This window comes from Paramisgurnus dabryanus, chromosome 12 (assembly GCF_030506205.2).
Source record: "Paramisgurnus dabryanus chromosome 12, PD_genome_1.1, whole genome shotgun sequence".
Taxonomy (NCBI): domain Eukaryota; kingdom Metazoa; phylum Chordata; class Actinopteri; order Cypriniformes; family Cobitidae; genus Paramisgurnus; species Paramisgurnus dabryanus.
The window spans coordinates 21,507,358-21,531,273 of NC_133348.1; the positions used below are offsets into that span (position 1 = coordinate 21,507,358).

Consider the following 23,916-nt stretch of genomic DNA (forward strand, 5'->3'; position numbering starts at 1 on the left):
GACAATGACAACATGATACTGCCACAAAAGAGGATTGGCAGAAATTAATAACAGATCAGTCTGCTTGTGACCTAGATTCCCTCATACACTGTGGTTTGCTTTTTCGCCAAGTTTTTGTCCCTCAAAAGTTTTAGGGCCAGATTTACTAACAGCTTGCGCCAGTGCAAACCATAATTTTGGCGTTAAATAACGACTGTCGGGATTTACTAAAGACACGCAGTGGATCATTAGCGCTGAAAAGTTGTGGTCTAGTTATTTTTGCATTTCTAGGAGTTTCCCTTTCAGATGCAATATTTTTGGGAGGAGATTATTTGAATGATTCACGCAACGCGATTTACTCTCTTGCACGTGTATTATAATTGGTATTTGCGCCATTATTTAACGCCGAAAAATCATGTTTTAAATCATTTTGCGCTTAAAATGGCTGAAATAGTTGGTAAACAAAGGGGCATCACAAAGAGCAGAGAGTGCTTGATACAAGGCAGAGGATTGTTTTAACATGTACAGTAACAGTTTATTTGGAATGCCAGAGGAACATATTATTCACAAATATTGTTTGCCAAGGCATGTTATTTTTTATTTGCTGAAGTAAATAAAAGAGGAGTCATAGGAGAAGTCACACAATACCAGATGTTTCAGTTCTTTTCAGTGTACTATGGCTTCGTAAACTGGGATCCCCCCCCCCCCCGAAATTTCCGCTGCAATGTCCGTGGTGCTAAATTTATGCGCACCTCATCATTTCGGCTTATTTGCGACCCTGAACTAATTTGCGCTGCTCTTAGCAGATTGCGTTGATCATTATGGAAATCAGCTTTGGCGTCTGTGTTATTTAAGTTGCGCTTTCTCAGTAAATAACCTGCAGATATTACCACACCCATCTGTGCTTTTTTGGAATTGCACTCTTACTGTGCATTCAGACCGCCACCGGCGAGAGCGTCAATAAAAGCCCTTGCTGCCCTGACAACGACGCTAAAGAAAAGTTGTAGTGGACGCTCTGACGCTCGAATGCATTCTCTGAACTCCTCTCAGGCGGAGGTTTCCGCCTTCCGATTGGTTGCCGGTGAAAATTTCCGCCTTTCGATTGGTTGCCGCCGAACCGCGTCATAGCTCATTACCATAAAGTTGAGCTGATTTCAACTCTCCTCGACGCTCAAACCGTCCAAAGCTCGCCACGCCGCTTCCCCCTGGAACAAATTAACTTTTGTCTATCAAAAGTATTTGTATTATTGCTGTAAAAAATAGTGAAGCAAGCATTTTTATGTGCTTTAAGCCTAGTTTGACCAAAATGCCTTCATAATTAATCAAGAAATTGAGCATTATCACCCATCTTCACCCCTTTATGAAAATAAGCGAAGCATAGTAACCATGGTTTTTGGTGTATTTATTACTTTTTGTAAGAATAACCAGGCTTTAACTATGGCTGCTGTACACTGTAAAAAATTAAAACGTAATAGATTTAACTAAATATTATATTTCATTTTACGGTAAAGTAAAATGTATGGTTTTTGAAGGTGAAATGTGTGACTTATTGAAATATTTCATAGTATAATATTCAACATGTACCTTTATGGTCAAATTTGAAATGATGGTTACTGAAATTTTAAAATACTAAAATTTACATAGTAAAATTTACAAAGAAATCAATTTCCACAATTCCCTGCATGACTCTTTACATTTGATGATATTTTATTTAAATAATTATGTTTCCTCTTAAATGTTTTACCAGGTATGTACATGAGTATTTAAAAAAAATTGGTGATGTTTAATTAAAGGTCACGTTTTTCCTGATCCCATTTTTTAAACCCTAGTTTGTGTGTAATGTTGCTATAATAGCATAAATAATATCTGTAAAATGATAAAGCTCAGTCCTCTATTTTCTTCTTTAATGACGTCAGTAAAACGTTTTTTTGACTAACCTCCGCCCACCGGAATACGTCAGAGTCACCAGCTTTGGCTTAAACGGCTATGCTAAGCTAAGCTGCTATCGAATCACAACACACTAAACAAACTACACAATCAGAGCTCTTTACGTATTTCTGAAGGAGGGACTTTATAGAACAAGGAAGACATCAGCTCGTTTTGAGGACAGTGAAAGAGCGCTATACATATAAGTAAATTGTGTGAAAATACCGTGTGAAACATAAACGCATGTTATATTGCCCACTATAAACACAATCAAAGCTTCAAAATCACAGAAAGAATGGGAGCTTTAATGTTTGTTGCATAATTTTCATGTCACGTGTTACCATCAGTTTTGTATTTGCAAGAATGTGCACCATTTCCACTTTGAGATCTCCCTTTACCACCTGTGTTATGGTGATAAGTTGATGGTTATTAAGTACAAAGCAGATTTATATATTTATATGTCTAGACACATTTAAGAATTGTGAAATGTGCAAAACTTAGCTGTAATCAAAAAGAACATGCCAGCTGCCTGCAAAGTTCTGTTTATGTGTCCTGTGTTTTTACACCTGTTTTCTGGCAACCACAGCTACCGTTTTTTTAACCGTAAAAACTTCAGATTTTTTTACAGTGTAGCAAAAACAAGGTGAATTTCTTGTATGGTAAAAGGTTTAACTATAGTGACCATGTTTTTTGGGGTTTTATTTGTAGTAAAACCATTATTCATTTTTGTAAGAGTTCTTGTTTGCTCAGCAATTTAGCGTAATTGAAAAGCAGTAATTAACCTATGATAATATGCTGGCTGTAGTTCATGATTGAAGCATGCTGTAGATGTCATTCATGCTGTGTCTCGCTTCCTCCCTTCTCAATTTCTCTGCCAGCCTCCACTTTACACATGAATGGGTCTCTTTGAGTGGCTTGTGTCTTGGACAGCTCAGCAGACTATTTGCTTGTTTTTAGTGTGACCCTCTCTTAACCTCTCCTTCCCTGTACTTGGGCTCAAATTGATGTACAACACAAAGCAGCAGCAGTCGCCCTCTTTTCAAAGACCTTACAGAAAGATTTCATGCTCCCAGCACGTGCCGTTCTGGCAAGTTACTGCCGAATTTGTAAATCAGTGTTGCGTAACTGGCAAGGTGCCTGCTTATTCACAACTACAAAGTTACCATTGAAGGAATATTTCATATTAAAAAATGCATACTGTAGTCAATTTACTGAAATACAGAAGGTTTATTTAATGCAGGTTTAGCTTCATGCCAGAGCTTGTGCTGCCGAGCACGTCAAAAACATTTGAATTACAAAAATAGGTCTTTAAACAAAGGGTCTGTTCATGCAGAGATGAAAAACTGAGATGCATGATGGGGGTTTTCATGCGATTTAGCCGTGGCATTTTTCATAGGATTACATTAAATCTTTTGTGTTAGGATTGGCACCAAATGTGACATTTAAACATTGCTGGAATCTGATCCAAACTTGCTTTATAGTCCCTTATTTGGTATTATTTTGGCATATGGAAATTATCATCTGTATAAACCATGAGCACAGAGATAGTGCTGTTTATGGATCCAGTAAACTGTTTTAATATAAACGGTGCCAGACTGGTATTTTGTCATTAAAATGACCTTATTTAACTGCTTAAATGTCTTACAGTAAATATTTCAAAGGGAAGGTTGATACTGTATCTAAATCAATATTAATCAAACGAATCATATTGTACAGGTTTACATAAAAGCACCTTTTTAATACATTAAATGCATTTGAATCAAGCACATTAGTAAATAAAATAAAACATTTGAATTGTGCTATTCATTTTATTGTGAGTAGGCTAAGCATTCCTGTAATTCAATTAGCATTGCAAAAACAGCATAAAGGTCATGGATTGAAGTCCCATGGAGCATACATACGGATAAAACGTATACATTTTAATGCAATGTTAGACAGTTTTTGTATAAAATTGCATGAAAATAAATGGCTCCCATCTGCCTTCACACCACCACCAGAGTCTACAAATGAGACTTTTGCAAAGGAGATTAGCGTCATTATGAGTGCTGAAAGGATTTGTGTAGTATTGTATGAGAACAAGAGGGCATTGATGGATTCATGTTTGTTCTGAGTTGAAAGCCTGTGGCTTGATGTGGCGTGTCGGCTACAGATAAGGCAAGGTGTGTGAATGAAACATCCTGGTTGAGGGCCGAACTTCAATGAGTAACCGCATGTGTGTGTTCTCTGTGCTGGAGAGACGTCTAGACTTTAGCTGACTGTGCAGCTCGTACATAAACTGGGGGATTCACAGGAAGGAGAGACATGGAAGAGACACCAGGCCGGATGAGAGGAACGGCAGCTCTTCCTCTTTCCTGCGTCCCAGAGGAGCTCCAGGGACATCGCTGTCACAGAGAGCTGCCAGACAGGAAGCCATCACTGCCAGGTTTGGCAGGTCGAATTCTCTGTAGTGTTGGAAACAGGGATTTACAGAGACTGACGGGACGTTTTATTAAGTACCGCTGGTGAAATGAACAGGATGGTGTTGGATCACTTTTTTGAATGTGGTCCAGTTCATACTGTGGGATTGCTGGACTGCTTCAACTGTACAAACTTGTGCATGTTACACACTGATATTCTGCAGGTGTTTTATTGAAGAGTTTTAAAAAAAATGATCGACCCACTTCTGGCAAATGCTCTTTTTGATGTGGTTATGGATTTTGTGCCCAATACATCCATCTTCCATTTAGCTATAACGGATCAGTTTCCAAAAAATCAAACATAAGTACAAGGTTACCTTCTTGCGGCATTAATATATGAGGTCTAGGAAAAGGCTATGGGAAAACTTTGCTGTGTTGATTCCCAACAGAATGATGCATTATGATGAGACCATAAAGGACAACACCCTCCTGTTACAAGAGATTCTTTAAGAATCGATAAAGGCCAATTGTTGTACATCTAACTACTCCAGTATATATATATATATATATATATATATGTGTGTGTGTGTGTGTGTGTGTGTGTGTGTGTGCGCTTGTCTGATTTTATGTTTGTGTGTGAATGCGAATACTAGGGGGAAATCACAGTGGAAACTTTGGTTAGCATGGGACTCCCATGTGGAGAGCAAGTAAACAAAAACATCAGTGCCGTCTTTGTAGACACCTACACCCACTGTTCTGGGTCAACCACAAGACTGTGATTGTTGTGGTTTACTGCTATTTAAAGTGTAAAACTAAAGGAAATTGCAAGTGGCTGAAGTTTATTTCCAAGACATTCAATACCAGACCAACATAGCTGTGCTTCAGTGTTTGTGTATTTGGATCGGAGTTGGGCATAATTGAGAATTTAATTACGGTAGATCCCTTTTAATTCATGATTTGTAGGATTCTGGATTGACATTTGAACTAGAATAACAGGAAGTGGAACTGACATTAATTGTAAAGAAAGAAAATTCATTACATTGACACAACAAAAGCATAGTGGCTCAAACCGATAACTGTATAAAACCCCATTCACACAGACCTTTGATCCCAGAAAATACCCGTAAAATTGCCAGACAAGCGTCTGTGTGAACACAAACTCATCCCGTTAATCTTCTGGGAGTGTTGCCGGAAAGATGACCTAGTCAGATACACGGAAAACCCTCTGTGTGAACAAGAAGCCGAAAGAATGCCGTAATGGGCGTGTCGTAGTGAGGACGTGCGCATCATCACAACAAAAGTTATGGTTCAGCTCCTTAAAACATGAGATAACATGCATATAAGGGAGAGGGGGGACAACCTAATGCTTTTTGGTTTTGGCTCAATCATTAATTTTAATTTTTTTGTTTGATTATTTATATTTTTATACAAGCAACACACACATCTTTGCTACAAATGAACATTTGAAGTTTGTTTCTAGTACCATTCTTAGACAGTTACACAAAACATGACAGAAGTGTAGACAGTTACACCAAACATGACAGAAGTGCAAACGTTACAACTTACCCCACACTGTAAAAATACTATGCTGCCTTAAATTTTTTTGTTAAATCAACTCAGATTTACAAGTCATGTCAACAGAGATGAGTTGTCACAACTTAAAAAATATTGTTGAGAAAAGTCAACTTAATTTTAAAAGTTATAACAACTCACCAGTAGTTATAACAACTAATCTCTAATCAAGATAAATAATAGTAAGTTGAAATGACTTGTAAATCCGAGTTGATTCAACAAACATTTTTTACGGCAGCAAAGTATTTTTTTACAGTGCGTAGATGGGGTTAATTGTAACAGACGGGTTTAGTTGTAACACTTGCTAAAAATTACGTTTGCAGGCAAATATTTCAATACTTTTTTGTCTATATAATGTACTTGAAGTGGATATTGTTTATATATCTGTCTATAATAGATGGTTATCTACACTGTTCATCCCTCGTAACCATAGTTCAATTATAAATGGATAAAAAAAATTCTAAATATGTGAGAAAAAGCAGCACAATTATGGGGGAAAAAAATCATTTTTATATATGACCCAGTCTGTAAAAACCATACTTAAGTCTCAAAATCTAATTCTGAGATAATGAGCATCAAAGTCTGATTTTAGCCATTAATTTTATTATGATTTTAATCTTTGACATGACCTTATTCAATCAATTTTAAAGATGAACAAAAATTGTGTATTGTGACACAATTTTTGATAAGACAAACACATTTATTTTGTTGGCAGCCAGCAATTATTAGTGTGTAGCCTATTTAAAACAACGGCAAGAATTACGTTTGTTTTCATATCGTTAGTGCCGAGGGGTTAATTGTACACAACTTGCGTTACAAATTACCCCACTGGGTGAAATATTTTCAAGCCTACCAAAAAAAGTTGCTACGAACTTACGAAGTGCAGACATATTTTAAAATGATGCTATGTTGTAGTCAACAAGACACTGATTAAAATGACATAACATTGGTTTTGGTATCTTACACACCCAACTCAGAAACCGAAGCAAAGATTTTCTGAATTTATGTATATGGGCGTTATCATTATGATTTAGATCAGTTAGACATGTTGTGCTCCTTTCTTTGTTAATTTTCTTTCTTATTCGATTTTACAGAATTATTTTTGGGTAAGGAGATATCATTGGTTTGTGGGTGGATAATAACCCTATCTGGAGGGATATACAGGATGTTTTGCTATGTTCAAGACTCTTTTCAAACATGTCTAATATTTCTTCTGTTTTTACTTCTTATTATAGGATGAACTGGACCTGACAGAGAAGCACAGAGAGGCCATGTTTGCCTTACCAGCAGAAAAGAAATGGCAGATATACTGCAGCAAGAAAAAGGTCAGACCTCTGTCTTGTAGTCACTTCTTTTCACCTGAAAGAAACATCTTTCATCCAGTTTAAGAATTGGTAATCTATTAAACATTTACATTTATCTGTCCATGATAGTCATATACGTGTCAGCTGAGATTTATGTTTGCTGGATGGGCTAAACTATAAAAGAAGCTCTTTATGTAGAGACCTTCTATTACATTAACAGACAACTTCCTGCCAACGTGACAAAGACATAATGCAAAATTGCAAATTCATATTTTTTATTATTCATCCTAGTTTTTTGTTTAAAACACATGTTCTCTCCTCGTTTCTATTAAACATAAAAGTTCCAAATCTCAAAACAATGTCAACCTGTCAAGCCTCAGAAATACATAAAACAACCCAACGATAAAAACACCTATTTCATTTCTAAAAACAACTTTATTTTGTGTATTGGTATAATATAGTGTGTTTGCGTGGTTTATGGTTAAAATAACCACATTATTTTACACATACCGTAAATTTTTAGCTCCAGATTTCACTCTCTTCCTGAAACACACTGATTCATGTTTAAAACTCATTGGGCCCTATGTTAACGATCTGAAACGCAAGTGTGAAGCGCAAAGCGCAAGTGACTTTGTGGGCGGATCTTGGGCGCTGTTGCTATTTTCCCGGCGGGAGAAATAACTCTTGCGCCAGGCGCAAATCAATAAGGGGTTGGTCTGAAGTAGGTTCATTATTCATAGGTGTGGTTTGGGCGTAACGTCAAATAAACCAATCAGAACGCTATCCAACATTTCCTTTAAACGCAAGGGCGCAAGTTCCATGGCGGGTTGCTATTATTATGACGGATTTACCAGGCGCACGCCAGGAGCGGTTCACAGCCAAGGAGACCCACGTTCTTGTAAGAGCAGTCAAAGACAGAGAAGTTGTTTTGTATGGGGATAGGAGAAACCCGCCCAAATCAGTGTAGGTTAAACAGGCGTGAGAGGAAATAGCCACAATTGTCTCATCAGCTGGCATCCCCATCGTTGCGCCAAGCGCTACAATGATGTCAGGAGACGGGGGAATCCCAAGCTTGCCAGCATGAATCAGGCACGCCGTGTAACGGGAGGTGGATCTGCCTCTACACAGGACCTGACTCCAGCAGAGGACATTAGTGCGTCCACCCTCACCGCTGAAAGGGTTTGGGGGCTTTGAAATCGGACCGAAGAAACGCAAGCAAGGTCCAACCCCAAAGTACACTTACAAATCAAGTTTCATATACATTAAGGTTTCTTATGAAAATATTTTAATAGTTATTTGCATGATAATTTTTTAATGCAGCCACACAATATATAAAAACTATCACCACAATGCTCACCACTATGATTCCCCTTATCTCATGTGTTAATATTTTTTATTGTAACAATTTATGATTTGCAATAATAACTGTTGCATCTGTGTAGATTAGATAAGCAAAGTGTGTGCGCGTTGTGTATACATTATCGTCAAGCATGCACCCTTAAAATAGCATAATGAACCACGCGCAACGCGCCACTGACTTTAGACTAGTTTTCTTTGGTCAGTGGCGCAATTGTTTTTTGAAACTGCAAAATAGCATCAGGGATGGTTTGCGCCGCAACACGCCTCCTTTTTTGTGCTGAACCGCCCAGGGAGCGCAAGTTCATTCCCTAGTTTGCCGACGTGCGTCTGTGGAGGGAAAAACCCGCAGTGCGCCGGTGCAAAATACGAATGATACATGCGTCACTGACAAAGTCAATTGCGCTGGGTGCAAGATAGGGCCCATTGATTTGAAAAGCGCTGTGTCCCTGATTGGCCTGAATACTTCTGATGTCAGCCGGAAATGTGACCCCCCTTACCATGTTTGAAAGATTCTCCCACGATGCAATGCTAACAGGGGTTAACTTACAGGCCCAGGAAGTAAACTGTTGCCTACTATCCATTTGTTTGTTTGTTTGTTGTAGTCCAAGAAAAGAGATTTATGTTGGAGACGATAAATCGTGCCATTGTACACTTTGTGGTTTGTACCTTTTACATATCGTTAACGTGCTAATACACACTTACACACCAAAGGAAATGTAAAATCATAAATCGGATAATTGGTGCTCTTTAGTATACTTCATAAGACTCTATAATAGCTTGAAAAACTTTATAATACAAAGTCTACAGAAGATATGTGATAGCTTTATTTCATATTCTTTTTAGTGAAGTTGTAGCATTCTGTGTCCATGTTTGCAGCGCCTCCGGACAGCTATTTCAATCATGCAAGACTAAAGTCTGCTTGAATGGGGGTTTTCATGGATAATTTTTATAATGCTTTTTTGTCCCATTTGTGAACTATTGAACTATTGTACAAGAGCTGCACAAGGATTGTTGAAAATTGTTATTGGAACGATCTTTGGTGAGCTGCTCCTTTAAAACACAGTGCATGCTGTTCTTCACAATACTCAGGATAATTTGTAGCTTTGGCAGCGTCTCGGTGAGCCTGTTTCCTTAGGCATTACTTTCATCAAAATCTGAGAACATCTGAGAGCTTCAAAATGTGATGATTCATAGCCTTTGCTAATGGTGTGAGACCCTAAAAGACAAAAACAGACCCATTCTTCCTTTGACAAACTCAGAAGGTACTTTCTGCTCAAAAAAGGCTATTAGTATCTGTTGATATCTTAGACAAAGACTTGATCGCCCTCTGAGCTAGAGTTTTATTACACATATGAGATGTCTATAGCGGAGACTACAAAGGCTTGATTGATCCGTTTTGAGGATGGAGGGAATTTACTCAATTTGTGTTGTATTTTGCACATGGTTGCTATTGGTGAAGTCATCAGCGTGAGTTCACATGTGTCCGCCGTTCCCACCGGCGTAATGTTTTGTTAACAAGCAAATCCTGTTTTATGAAATCACACGTATTAATTTATACTGGACGTCCCTGCATGCTCTGGAATGCAGATTGCAGTGCAGCCAATTCGTACCATTTATCCTCAATGACCTAATCGAGTTCAGACAAACAGCAATCTGAATCTTATGCACTAAATGCCACATCATATCCTTTCAGCTCATGTGTGCCTTCTGGTATGAATCTTGGTGGTTGATTACTTACTTGACTCAAGACAGCACAGCACTGAAACACACAATGGGTGATCAGTGTTACCTGTCAGTGATGTGGATGAATCCAATGACGGCAATTAAAAGAAAATCAAGTTTTTCTGAATAAAGTTATTTTTTTTTAATAATTATTTTTGTCTTGTTTTATAAACTATTGGGTATTTTTACTGCAACTGAGGCATTTTTTTAAGCAAAAATGCATAATATATTAAGTATTGTTGTAAGCAGGTACTTTTTCCCAATTGCCATTTTGTAAACATCGAAAGAAAAAAACATAAACTATACATAAAATGCCATTTTCACCATCTTTCTGATTCTATAGGAAATAATTCAACATAAGTGAGAATATTTTGTCAGTCAAACCATTTCAAGGGATGTTACACCAGGATACAGCTACTAAAATAAGGAATGCTGGATATGAAATTTGGAGAGCGATACATGTCTCCAAACATGCTAAAACAATGATGGAGCAATAATGTAACACAGAAGAAAACTTCTGACTTGGGTGTAGCGCATCCAAAAGCTGGTAATGGTTAGAGGGGAACCGTGTCTCATATACTGTAGCCACATATACTGTGTCCCCATTATAGACCTAATTAGTCATTGCTCTGGGACACAAAGTGAAGTAGGGCACTAAAAATTGCCCTAAAAGTTTTTTATTATATAAAAGTGTGACCTGCTTTCTGACCTGATCTTTATTTTTGGAAGCGCATCAGAGAGTTCGGTTTTTGCCAATTTGGATGCTGTTTCTGTGTTTTGATAAGTGTCTTTCAGCCACATTTAATTTTGCTCTACATGCATCAGGAGGTCACGCTCCCGGATTCTGCACGTGGAACCAATGAAAAAGATTTAAGATGGTGAGCGGATGGATGAGATTAAGGAAGAATATGTCTGTCAAGAGACAGGCCATGGCTGTGGACCAGCATTAATGCAGATTCAGCACAGTGCCCGCCTGGAACTAGTAAAGCAGGGGCTTGGCACTGTTCCCCAGAGCTTCAGTCTGGGGGAGGAGGGTGGAAGGATGAGGGAAGCAGCGGTTGGTCCAAAGTAAACAGGAAGGCCTCCATTTGCAGGTGCAGATGGAGGGCTTGGAAGAGACAGGGTTGTAACCTTGATCTCTGTTAATTTAGTGTTATGAAAAGATACATAATTTTTAATGCCCTCTGACCCGTACTCTGACTATAGTATAGTATAGTACATTGAGCTTGAAGTTTCACTTAAATAGCAGTAATGCAGAAATCATACAAAAACAGGCCCCTGGTCTGTGTTTGACACGGTGCAGAAGGTCATTGATCTTTCTTCACTCGGTGGTTATCAGCCAGGGCCTTTGTACGCTGCTAATCCGCTGTGCAATCTGATCACAGGCTCAACACTGCCCTTAAATAGGATGAGTCATAGGTGACTGTCTGTCTTTGATATCTCTCGTCACATCATAAGAGGTGATAACAAGATTAACCAGATAAAAGAGTTGTATTGCTTTGGTGGATAAAGAGAAAGCTAGAAGACTCACAGATTCTGTAAAAGTCTTCAGTAACTAAAACGTATTACTTAAAAAGGTTATATCACACTTCTTTGATCTTGTGAGATATATGTGGTTATGGTACTATAAAAAACTTTTACTTTTTTACTTTACTTCATATATTCATATAACAGGACAGCATAGAATTCATATAACAGGACAGTATAGTATAGTATAGTAGTTTCGGTACGTTTCAGTACACTTCGGTCACAACAGGCTTCTTTACAAAAATAAAAACCTATGCCGTTTTCAACCTCTGCCAATATCAACATTTTCACTTGTATTATTATACTGTATTATTATATCAAAATGAACATAAAATAGCTTAGAACACTGGGTTACTTTTTATGTTCTATGCCACTATCTTCAAGTTTTTTTTCGCAAGAAGATCAGTTTGTTAACATTTAAACACAGAAGGCATTGTGTGATGTTTCTGTTTCATCTGTGATCCTGTGCTATCAACAACACCATGATGATGACGCAGCAATAAGCGACTTGTCATATTAGACGTATTGTCTTGAACATACGGCACTCGCAAATTTTACAGTTTTGTCCACGTTTTCTTGAGCATCGCTAGACTTAAAAGAAGCTGGCGGTGCCTCTATTAGCGTCTTTTCTCCTTCGCTTGCCACGCTAAACGGTCCACGCCACACACGCGTGAGGAGGAACTGTGAGGTTGGCAACAGATTTCCATACTTTAAGTTGTTTTGACAGGTACTCTCACCTAAACACACGCAGAGCTTATTCAGAACCATACATTAGCGGTTTTATGCATTGTTTTTTCACATAACTATATTAGAAATGCGTGGTCGAATTAAACAAGGTGCACGTGCAATCCGAACCATGAGAGGATAACGGGGCAATTATAGTATGGTATGGTATAGTATTCATATAATAGTATAGTATAGTATAGTATAGTGTAGTGTAGTGTGGTGTGGTGTGGTGTGGTGTGGTGTGGTGTAGTATAGTATGGTATAGTATTCATATAAAAGGACAGTATGGTATAGTATTCATATAAAAGGACAGTATGGTATAGTATTCATATAAAAGGACAGTATGGTATAGTATTCATATAAAAGGACAGTATGGTATAGTATTCATATAAAAGGACAGTATGGTATAGTATTCATATAAAAGGACAGTATGGTATAGTATTCATATAAAAGGACAGTATGGTACAGTATTCATATAAAAGGACAGTATGGTACAGTATTCATATAAAAGGACAGTATGGTACAGTATTCATATAAAAGGACAGTATGGTACAGTATTCATATAAAAGGACAGTATGGTACAGTATTCATATAAAAGGACAGTATGGTATAGTACACTGAAAAAAATGATTCATTGAATTTAATAAATTTTTTTAAGGTAAGTGGTTGCAATCAATTTATTTAAGCTACATTTAAACAAAAGTTTTATATTTTACTTTACGTTACTAATCTTTTTTGTTTAAATGTAGCTTAAATAAATTGATTGCAACCACTTACCTTAAAAAAATTGATTAAATTCAATGAATCATTTTTTTCAGTGTATAGTATTCATATAAAAGGACAGTATGGTATAGTATAGTATTCATATAAAAGGACAATATGGTATAGTATAGTATTCATATAAAAGGACAGTATGGTATAGTATTCATATAACACAGTATAGTATAGTATTCATATAAAATGACAGTACGGTCTATTATTCATATAACAGTATAGTACCGTATCGTATAGTAGTATGGTATAGTATTCATATAACAGTATAGTATAGTATAGTATAGTATAGTATAGTATAGTATAGTATTGTATTCATATAAAATGACAGTATGGTACCTGTATATAACAGTAGTATAGTATAGTATAGTATAGTATTCCTATAAAAGGACAGTATGATATAGTATTCATATAACAGTATAGTATAGTATTCATATAACCGTATAGTATAGTATTCATATAACAGTATAGTATAGTATTCATATAACAGTATAGTGTAGTATTCATATAACAGTATAGTGTAGTATTCATATAACAGTATAGTATAGTATTCATATAACAGTATAGTATATTATTCTATAACAGTATAGTGTAGTATTCATATAACAGTATAGTGTAGTATTCATATAACAGTATAGTATAGTATTCATATATAAGTATAGTATAGTATTCATATAACAGTATAGTGTAGTATTCATATAACAGTATAATATAGTATAGTATTCATATAACAGTATAGTATAGTATAGTTTATAACAGGAGAGTATAGGATAGTATTTGTATAACAGGACAGCATATTATTCATATAAAAGGATAGTATAGTATAGTATAGTATAGTATAGTATAGTATAGTATAGTATAGTATAGTATAGTATAGTACTCATATATCAGGGCAGCAAGTATTCATATAACAGGACAGCGCAGTATTCATATAACAGGACAGTATAGTATTCATATAACAGGACAGTATAGTATTCATATAAAAGGATAGTATAGTATAGTATAGTATAGTACTCATATATCAGGGCAGCAAGTATTCATATAACAGGACAGCACAGTATTCATATAACAGGACAGTATATTATTCTATAACAGGACAGTGCAGTATTCTTATAACAGAACAATGTAGTGTTCTTCTTCTAGCCCCTGTCAAGGACAAGGCCTACTTTAAATTTGACTCACAACCTGTTTCTGCTTAGCACATTTTTCACTTTCTGCACCGTGTTCTCAGTTTAAATGCAGTGAGATGTACTAGCCACTCCTGGCCTGGACCCAAAGCTCAGGGTACAGCATCAGTAAGATATAGATATCAACTCTCCTGCTCCTGGCATAAAAATTAGGAACTGTCCTTGTAGATATCAGTCTGACTCTCCTCAATTGTTCTATTGTAGAAAAATAAGCATCAGTAATCTGAGCTCTTTGAGTTCTCCAGAATCAAGCAATACTGTTGTAATTGTAAACTACTGTTACGTACATTTTTTTAAAGTGTCACACATTTTTCAGAAGATGAAGAATCTCTGTGTGATGGTTTCTAGGTCATTGGCTGAGCTATCAAACGTTTCACCAGAAGTCTTTGGGCAGCGGGCCAATAAATACAGGTTCAAAAGAGACAAAAAAGCCTCTGACCCACCATAGCCCCGCAGATGTCTGACAACAGTATCATCTCTCGATTGAATGCTATGAAACAATTAAGCTTGTTTAGCTAGTTTTCGTGGTTTTTCACTAGACAATGCTGTTTAAACAGTAGTTTATTGTTTCTTTTGCTGTTGATTGCTGATTTCACCCATATGGCCAGTATGCTGATACTATCCGTCTTTTTTAGTAAAAGTTAGATTTAGATACTTAAGCATAAACCACTCTAAAGTTTGTTGAATTTATAATAAAAAACAAGAATCTGTACCTTCCCAAAATTTTATTTAAAAGCAAGACAAAATGTTAAGAAAACTATTTGTACAGTATAATTATTAGAACTACTGAACATATTAAGTTCCTAGAAAGAGGCCTTTTCCAAACTGACCTCTGGCTCACCTCCTGATACGAGTTAAAGTGTTAAGTCGCTCTGAACCACAAACACAACCTCTGCCCAAATATCACAGCGGTTACACAAGCATTCAAAAATGTCTGTCTGAGAATTAAGCGCTCATGGAGGGCAGAAGGAAGTCCTGTAGTGAACTTTCACAGCGTGAAACACGAAACCTGCCAAACATCTACATTAATGCTTTGCTCATTAATGGTGAGTGGGGAGTTGAGAAGACATATGCACAACGGGAGACTAGGACTGTCTCCAGGCCTGTGGCAGGTGTCCAAAACAGATGCACAATTGTGAGATGCCATCCTTGTTTGAAAGGCTTGGCAGAGTTAAGTGTGAACTACAGGAGCTCACCGTGCTGAAATCAAGTGTGTTCAGTGAACAAAAGCTACAATTAAACTCCTATTAGTGACCATGCAGGCAGTCTTTAGGTTCCTGCCTTCCTTACTCAGAGCTCCAGTTTCAGCTCATTGACTTTGAGTGTTTTATGCAGTCTGTCTTCTGGTCGATTTGTCTTATTGGTTTTTTAGCATAGAGCTATAGTCTACACTGTCAGACTAAATGGTCCCTACAGTAGGTACTGTATCACTTGGGTGGTACCCTTTCAAAGAGTACCCTTTGCACCAAAAGAGTTCATATTAATACTTAAGAGGTACATATTGGTACCTATAGAGCGCATATTAGTACCTCAAAGGTATCAATTGGTATGTATGTATGTATACGCACATATACCTAAATAAAACATTTTTTAAAAGGGTACTGCCCTAGTGACAGATTGGGACCATTTTTTGACCATACTGTATTTCTGACTTAGAGATGATCACACTGATTGAATAGTAGCCCATTACCTGACTAGTCCATTGCTGCATCTGAAATGGCCTACTTCCATACTATATAGTAGGCAAAAATCAGTATGCAAGGCGAGTAGTATGTCTGAATTCATTAAGTGTGCATTTGGGGGACACTTTACTGTCCCAAGAGGCCACGTAAGCTGTGGAACTGCAAAATTCAAAAAAGCGAAATAGATACACATACCGGAAATCTATATCAGGATTTAGATTCCAAAAAATGTATTCCTCATAATTTAACTGTACTTGTTTAGGGTGCTTTCACACCTGCCTCATTTAGTTCGGTTAAACCGTACCAGAGTTCGATAGCTCACTTGGTACGTTTTTTTTGGGCAGGTGAGAATGCAGCACTCTGGTGCTTTCAAACGAACTCTAGAGCGGTTTGTTTGTGGTGAGAACACAATCCGAGGTCAAACCAACATAACTGCGAAAGTACTGCGCATCTTTGGACTAAACCAGCTGCCGTAGTCAGCTGAGCAGTGCTTTATTGGATGAGGAAGTGTTTGTTGACAGTTTCTATTAGCACAATAGGTGCTTCTCAATGTCAAGGAAGGATCCTCGGAAGCCAGAATTTCGAGGATGTTACGTCATCGTCATCCGTCGAAGGACTGTTCCAATGTCGAGGATCCTCAGAATTTCAACCAAGGACTGAGTCCTTCATTCGAGAAATATCCCATATACAGGAAAAGATGCATATGCAGGGTTTCCCGCAGCACTTTTCAGTTCGGGCGGCCCACCTAAGCTGGGATACTCTACCACCTTAACTAGGTCGCCCAAAAAAAAATTCCACCAAACGCCACATGGTCGAAATGAGAGAAAGACATGGTCTGGCACTGTCTGAAGGATAACTAGCCTGTTGATAAAACATTTAATTCATTAATAATCTATTATGTGTTCATTTTCTGTCATAGTTTCTTCAAAATTGAGTTTTATTTGAGTGTTTTAAATAAAAATATTTTATCATGACGCATACGCCCTGCCCCTTTGATTGCCACGCCCCTGGCCCGCCCACCTGCACAACCCTACCACCTTAACTAACAAATTATCTGCGGGAAACCCTGCATATGTGTCGCCTTCGCGCTCTTTGCACTCTGAAATCACCCACAAATGCGCCCAGCACTGAAAGCACACCTTTTCACTGACGTAATGACGTGCACTTGCTAGCTGATCCAGATTTTATCTCTGTTTAAGTACAGGTGTTTAAATTGTTGTGCTGTGCTTATGTCTTGTAAATAAAACGCTAAAGGAGTTAAACATTGGACTAAGAATTTGTCTTGAAATTCATCCCTATTAAAGGATGTCTGCTGTAGCCATACAGGTTCAGATGGAAATCTTTAGTCATTGCTTTAAATGTCCCGCAATAAGCATTGCATTTTTAAAATGGTATCTTGTCAAAAATAGCATCTAAATATGTCTCCAGATCCTTGTGTTGTGTTTTGTTTTATTGTGCTGCTCCTGGCTGTTTTTGAATGCAGAAAACATTTCCGGCATAATCACGTCTAGCTTCTTGTTGGGTTCCTGTAGATCAAATGGTTGAGTATTGCTTGGGGTTGATTTCTAGGGAGCACACATACTAATATATATACCTTGTAAGTCACTGTGGATAAAAGTGTTTGTCAAATGCACAAATGTAAATATTCTTCAGTACAGTACAGTAGTGCAGTCCAGTGACTATTGACTAATTAAAAAAATATATATAGTTTTGCAAATTCACTATTCTAATGTGGCGTTGGCTCAATCTGGGTGCGGTGCTGTGTCTCCGTTGTCTTTGATTCTGTGCTGGCCTACTTAAAGTCTGGTCTATTTCTGCCACAAGTGCTTTGAGCATGATGTTCTGTTTTAGATTTGCGCTCTCGTTTTCTCTGTGAGCAAGTATTTTTTGGGAGAGCATGTGTGTATGTGTTCGGGGGTGTGGTGGTGAGAATACATGCAGAGTTAATATTATTGCCGATGTGATTTTTGAATAGCCATCTGTTCTGCCACATTGGCTATGAGCAATATGCAGATAATTTAGTTCTTCGGAGGAAATGAAGCATGAATTAATTTCCACTGACTTGTTCTTAAATATCACACCATTAGCTAGATGCTAAATAAACATTCAAAGAATGTAGGATTGAAAGCGACTGAAAATTGGAAGCGGGAAATAAAAATGAATGAGCCAAAAGATAACCATCAACAGAGTAACTTAATAAAAAATGAAGAGCTGCTCAGATGATCATTTGTTTAAATAATATTTGGTTTCACACAACTGGCCTGCATCAAAATAAGAGATAATTTTTTTCATGCCCGCATAGTTTGGAATTGCTCATTGCACTACAGTGTCCAAATGATGTCATTCCCAATAACATTCCAAAATCTCACATTCTTTCCCAGCTCTCGATATGTTATTACACATTCCCCTATTCCCAGTTTCATATTCCTGTTGTGTGGAGTCTGATCTGTACGTAGATGGCCCACGTCCAGGATTGAAAGGATTAATGATGTGTACTTGAAGAGAAAACAAACGTTATAATCATACTGATGTGTTTTGCCAATGCTATGATGATTTTATTTAACTAAGAGTATATTTGTTCCTTGATTCCTAAGATATGCGTTTGACTGTTTTTCAGGAAAATGAGGAGAATAAAGGTGCTACTAGCTGGCCAGAGTTCTACATTGACCAGCTTAGTTCAATGGCAGCTGTGAGTATGTCGTTTTTAGACGTTTTCTTCAAAATGACAGTGCATTTATGAATTTTACACTTGGGTACAGGTCCTGTACAGTTGAATTTCAATAATATTTAACTGATTTTCCATCAAACATTATGTTTATTTTAAGTATGTATATTTTTTGTGTTTAAAGGACCAAGAAAACATTGATAACAAAAATCCAGACCATGCGTTTTAAAATCCAGACCATGCAAGATCATGTTTACATAAGATTTTAAAATCTGCAGTTTTACTGGTTTTAAGGTCAGAATGTAAACAGATAAGCCATCAGAATGCAAATGAAGTTTACATAGAAATTAGAGTAATGGCCGAAAATCAGCCTACTACTACTCCACGTCACATCTCTGTGCCAGCCATATGCCGGATGGGGTACATAATGGCTTTATCATGCTATATTTGATTCTTGTGTAACAATATGTTACATATTTATCCAACAGAGGAAGACTTTGTTGGCTTTGGAGAATGAAGAAGAAGAAGAACGCAACAAGACCATTGAAAGCCTTAAAACGGCCCTACGGACACAACCCATGAGGTATTTCCTGTATAGTACATATAATATACAAAGTTCACTATATATTGTCTCGTTTTAAAAACCTTTAACATTGTCGACCTAAGTTGTGCACAGCTGTCTCTCCAGTTTTATTTTACACATTGATTTTTTTTATTTGCCATGGGCGTCATTTATTAAGCAAACGCTTTCCTTATGGCGTGTGCTTTTGGGCACTGCGTCTCATTAAGCAAATGAGATCACTTTTGTCACACACGTGCTCACACAGACGCATGCATTCGATTAGCAGTTCCTGTTTTGACCATCTGATCCCCAGGTCAGGTCATCACCACTGACCTTTGAAGGCCACGGGTCAAAACACTCCAGTCTTTTGTGCATGATGATGGTTTGTTTCAGATGTGTTTTTCTCAGTTTGGGCCAATTCAATTTAAGGAGAAGTGCTTTATAAGGGCCATAAATCACTTGAAGTACTGATGTAATAAATAATATGGAGTTTATCATTTTCAGCTTTGTGGCTGAGAATAAGTACATGCACACATGCTGCATTCACATTAAGCTGTGCAGCTCTCTTCAGGGAGATGTGGGTTCACATCCAACCCTGTTTATGTCGCAGCCCTAATCCGTTTCTTCCTTCCTTTAACATTTAAATTGTACTGTAAATAAAAGCATAGTAATTCTAAAGTTAAAAATATGAATGAAAGGATTATTACATTAAAAGTGTATTAATATTTTATGATCCTTAAGATCTTAAAAACAACTGTACCAACATGAAAACAAACTGCTGAAGTTTACAAAGACACATTTAAGTCAGCGCTTAACAATTTTATCAGCACGTATCAGGACAGATTGTTTTATGACCCTGTCAGGATTTGCAATGAGGTCATTATTGAAGGATGCAGCACTTAAAAACTACATTAGATCCGACCGCAAATAGCTGCATGGGAAAGTTAAAAACTCCATTAGTCGCACATAGCCGGATAAAGCAATCTTATTTCACATCCAAAGGGGTGTTTCCTGAAGCCACAGCAGCGAAAAAAATGACATAACCCTTTTAAAATGAGTCTTCTATGTATTTTTTAATGTGAATGAAGCTGATCTTTAATGCACAGCTTCTGACTTCACCCTCCACAGGTTTGTAACACGGTTTATTGACCTGGATGGCCTGACATGCATCTTAAACTTCTTGAAGAGCATGGATTATGAGACCACACAGTCTCAGATCCACACGTCCCTCATCGGTTGCATTAAAGCTCTGATGAACAACTCTCAGGGTCGTGCCCATGTGCTCTCGCATTCTGAGAGCATCAACATCATTGCCCAGAGTTTGGCCACCGAGAACATCAAGACCAAAGTGGCGGTGCTGGAGATCATGGGTGCCGTTTGTTTGGTACCAGGAGGTCACAAGAAGATTCTAGAGGCCATGCTGCACTATCAAAAGTTTGCATGTGAACGAACACGGTTTCAGGTGGGTTATATGTTTTAAGCAAACAATACAGAAAAATGAAACTTTTGCATAAACCAGATATTAGTTGCATATTAGTTTAGTTTGGTTTGCTGTTTTTAGAAAGTTCTGGTCACTTATCAGCTGATCAAATCATTTCAATCTTAAAGGGCACCTATTATGCCCATTTATACACAATGTAATATAAGTCTCAAGTGTGCCCAGAATGTGTCTGTGAAGTTTTAGCTCAAAATACCCAACAGATTAATTATTATAGCATGTCCAAAATGCCCCTATTTGGGTTGGAGCAAAAATGTGCTGTTTTCGTGCGTGTACCTTTATATGCAAATGAGCTACTCCAGCTCACTCCCTTATCAAAATAAATAAAAATAACTCTGATTCCTGTAAATACAATCTGAGACAATAATATCACACTATTTTGATATGGCAGACAGTGTAAAACTCACCGAGGGTGAAAACTAATGCAGGACTGTCGGTTACTGGCTATGGGCAGGGCTTTATCAGTGTGACATCACATTAATAAGATAATCAAAACTGCATGTCTAATGAGTTTTGGTTTAATGGGAGTAAAAAAGGATTGGGTGGATTTTTTTCATTGTGAGGTTGTTGTTTTCAGACACTGCCAATGCACATTCATCCCCAAACACCTTGTAAAAGTGGATTTTGCGTAATAGGTGCCCTTTAAAACAAAGTGAAACCAGCATACTTTCTTAAGCTGTTTTTAGCTGTTTTGCTTATACCATGTGTATTTTGTTTAATAGACATTGCTGAATGATCTGGACAGAAGCACAGGCCGGTACAGGGATGAGGTCAGCCTGAAGACAGCCATTATGTCCTTCATTAACGCTGTGTTAAGTCAAGGAGCTGGTGAAGTATGTACTTTTTTGGCTATCATCACACATTTTCCCCATCAATCTTGATGTACTCTCTATCCGAATCAGTGCCTTTCTTTGTAAACATCCCCAGAAATATATTATAAGTTCATAATTTATAATTGTGTAAACAGTTCCTCGATTTCATCGTTTTTTCTTGTATTAACCCACAGTCCAGCCTTGAGTTTCGGATTCATTTACGATACGAGTTCCTCATGTTGGGCATTCAGCCCATCATTGATAAACTCAGGTCACATGAGAACTCTACTTTAGACAGGTGAGCTCCACACCGGTTACTTGTTAATCTTTATAAATAAACGTCATTATTTGCAAATCTTAGGCACTTTATATTTTTTCTTTGTCCTCAGGCACTTGGATTACTTTGAGATGCTCAGAAACGATGATGAACTCACTTTATCCAGACGCTTCGACTCTGTAAGTAGTCATTGTATTTTGCATGGTTAAGTCATGCTTATATCAAAACAATAATACTTACTTAGTTTAAGACTGTTCTGTGGATTGACGTATCTCTCATTTTTCAGCTTCATATAGACACAAAGAGTGCCACGCAGGTCTTTGAGCTCGTGCGGAAGAAGCTGGCCCACACAGATGCATACCCGCATTTCATGTCTGTTCTCCACCATTGCCTGCTCATGCCCCGTGAGTCGCACGGCAATCTTGTACAACAAATCTGTTGTATTTCTCTACTGTATTTAGCTTATTCAGTGGTTTCGGTTTGAAAACCCCCCGAGCGGGGTGCATCTCTTTGCATCTCTCTTTCATGACAAAGCAATCTCAAACTTTGAATTAAACAAAACATATTTAAATTATGCAGTGTAGTGCTGTTGGTTTATAGTCTTATTACACAGAATTTATTATAAATGAATTCATTTCATAAACTTGTGCCCCTCAGCACCATCTCGCATCTGGCCCCAAGTTTACCACTGGCTTACCCATAGTTTTCCTAGTCTCTCTCGGGAATTTCATCCAATAGTTAACTTAACACATCACATATTAAACCATTTTATACAAAATGTTGGAACTATATTACTAAATATTATTCCAAGGTGTTACACACAATATGCAGAAATGTACAAATCTGCACTTTGAATCCGTTTTAGATAAGAGAAGTGGAAACACGGTGCAGTACTGGCTGCTGTTGGACCGTATCGTCCAGCAGATGGTCCTGCAGAACGACAAAGGTCACGACCCTGATGTCACCCCGTTAGAAAACTTCAATGTGAAGAATGTGGTTCGAATGTGAGTTCACTGACGTGTTTCGGACAATTTCCTCAAAATTGCTTTTCCAGATTTGTCATCTAGTATTCATGTCTGGCTTTGGTGAATTTGTAGTTGGCATTTTGTTTGATTTGTTTTAAATCCGCTCATTAAGTCTTTACTAAGTATGCTGAGATTATCTGTACTGGAATAATCTGTCTTTTCCTAAATCCACTCACTTTAAATTTTTCCCTTTAGGCTTGTCAACGAAAATGAGGTCAAACAGTGGAAGGAACAGGCTGAGAAAATGCGAAAAGGTTAATATTAAGTTTTTCAATAAAACTATGAAAGAGAAAGTTTTTATCGGCTGGAATTTGTTTGCGAAAACATTGTGACCTGAACGTTGCCCTTTAACCTTTGTGTCCTATAGACCACCATGAGCTTCAGCAAAAGATGGAGAAGAAAGAGCGAGAGTGTGATGCTAAAACACAAGAGAAGGAGGAGATGATGCAGACGCTTAATAAGATGAAAGAGAAGTTGGAGAGAGAAATGGGGGAACATAAACTGGTCAAGCAGCAGGTGGCAGAACTGACTGCCCGACTACATGACCTCAGTATGGTACGGTCATAATGTCACAAATACTTTACATGACCTTAACACGGCATGCTGATAATATCACAAATACTTTACATGGCCACAGCACAGAAGGCTGATGATGTCACAAATAGTTTGCATGACCAAAGTATGCGGACTCTTCCTTCCAGTTAATGGGTTTGGCTACACCCATTCATTGCATAGACACGTATGAAATCAAACATACAGCTATCCAAACATTATAGTAGAAAAGATCATATCATACCAAAGATATCAGTGATTCATGTTGCACCGTCATAAGACATCTATTTATACCTTGACAAACGAAAACGAAACGTTGGTGAAATAAAAATATGCAAGTGTGCGGTCATATCTCCTTTTCATGCATCATAAGA

The 23,916-nt window shown here is 37.5% G+C and overlaps 1 protein-coding gene across 2 annotated transcripts in view; it reads left to right on the plus strand.

Moving 5' to 3' along the window:
- Window positions 1-23,916, plus strand: part of daam1b (dishevelled associated activator of morphogenesis 1b) — a 100,894-nt gene that overhangs the window by 14,299 nt on the left and 62,679 nt on the right. For both annotated transcript variants that reach the window (XM_065257165.2, XM_065257166.2), the window contains exons 3-13: window positions 7,109-7,198; window positions 18,769-18,840; window positions 19,305-19,399; window positions 20,507-20,840; window positions 21,599-21,709; window positions 21,883-21,986; window positions 22,078-22,144; window positions 22,252-22,369; window positions 22,831-22,969; window positions 23,186-23,244; window positions 23,358-23,545. In XM_065257165.2, the coding sequence (XP_065113237.1) occupies window positions 7,109-7,198; window positions 18,769-18,840; window positions 19,305-19,399; window positions 20,507-20,840; window positions 21,599-21,709; window positions 21,883-21,986; window positions 22,078-22,144; window positions 22,252-22,369; window positions 22,831-22,969; window positions 23,186-23,244; window positions 23,358-23,545 (1,377 nt within the window). The remainder of the gene's footprint in view (window positions 1-7,108; window positions 7,199-18,768; window positions 18,841-19,304; window positions 19,400-20,506; window positions 20,841-21,598; window positions 21,710-21,882; window positions 21,987-22,077; window positions 22,145-22,251; window positions 22,370-22,830; window positions 22,970-23,185; window positions 23,245-23,357; window positions 23,546-23,916) is intronic.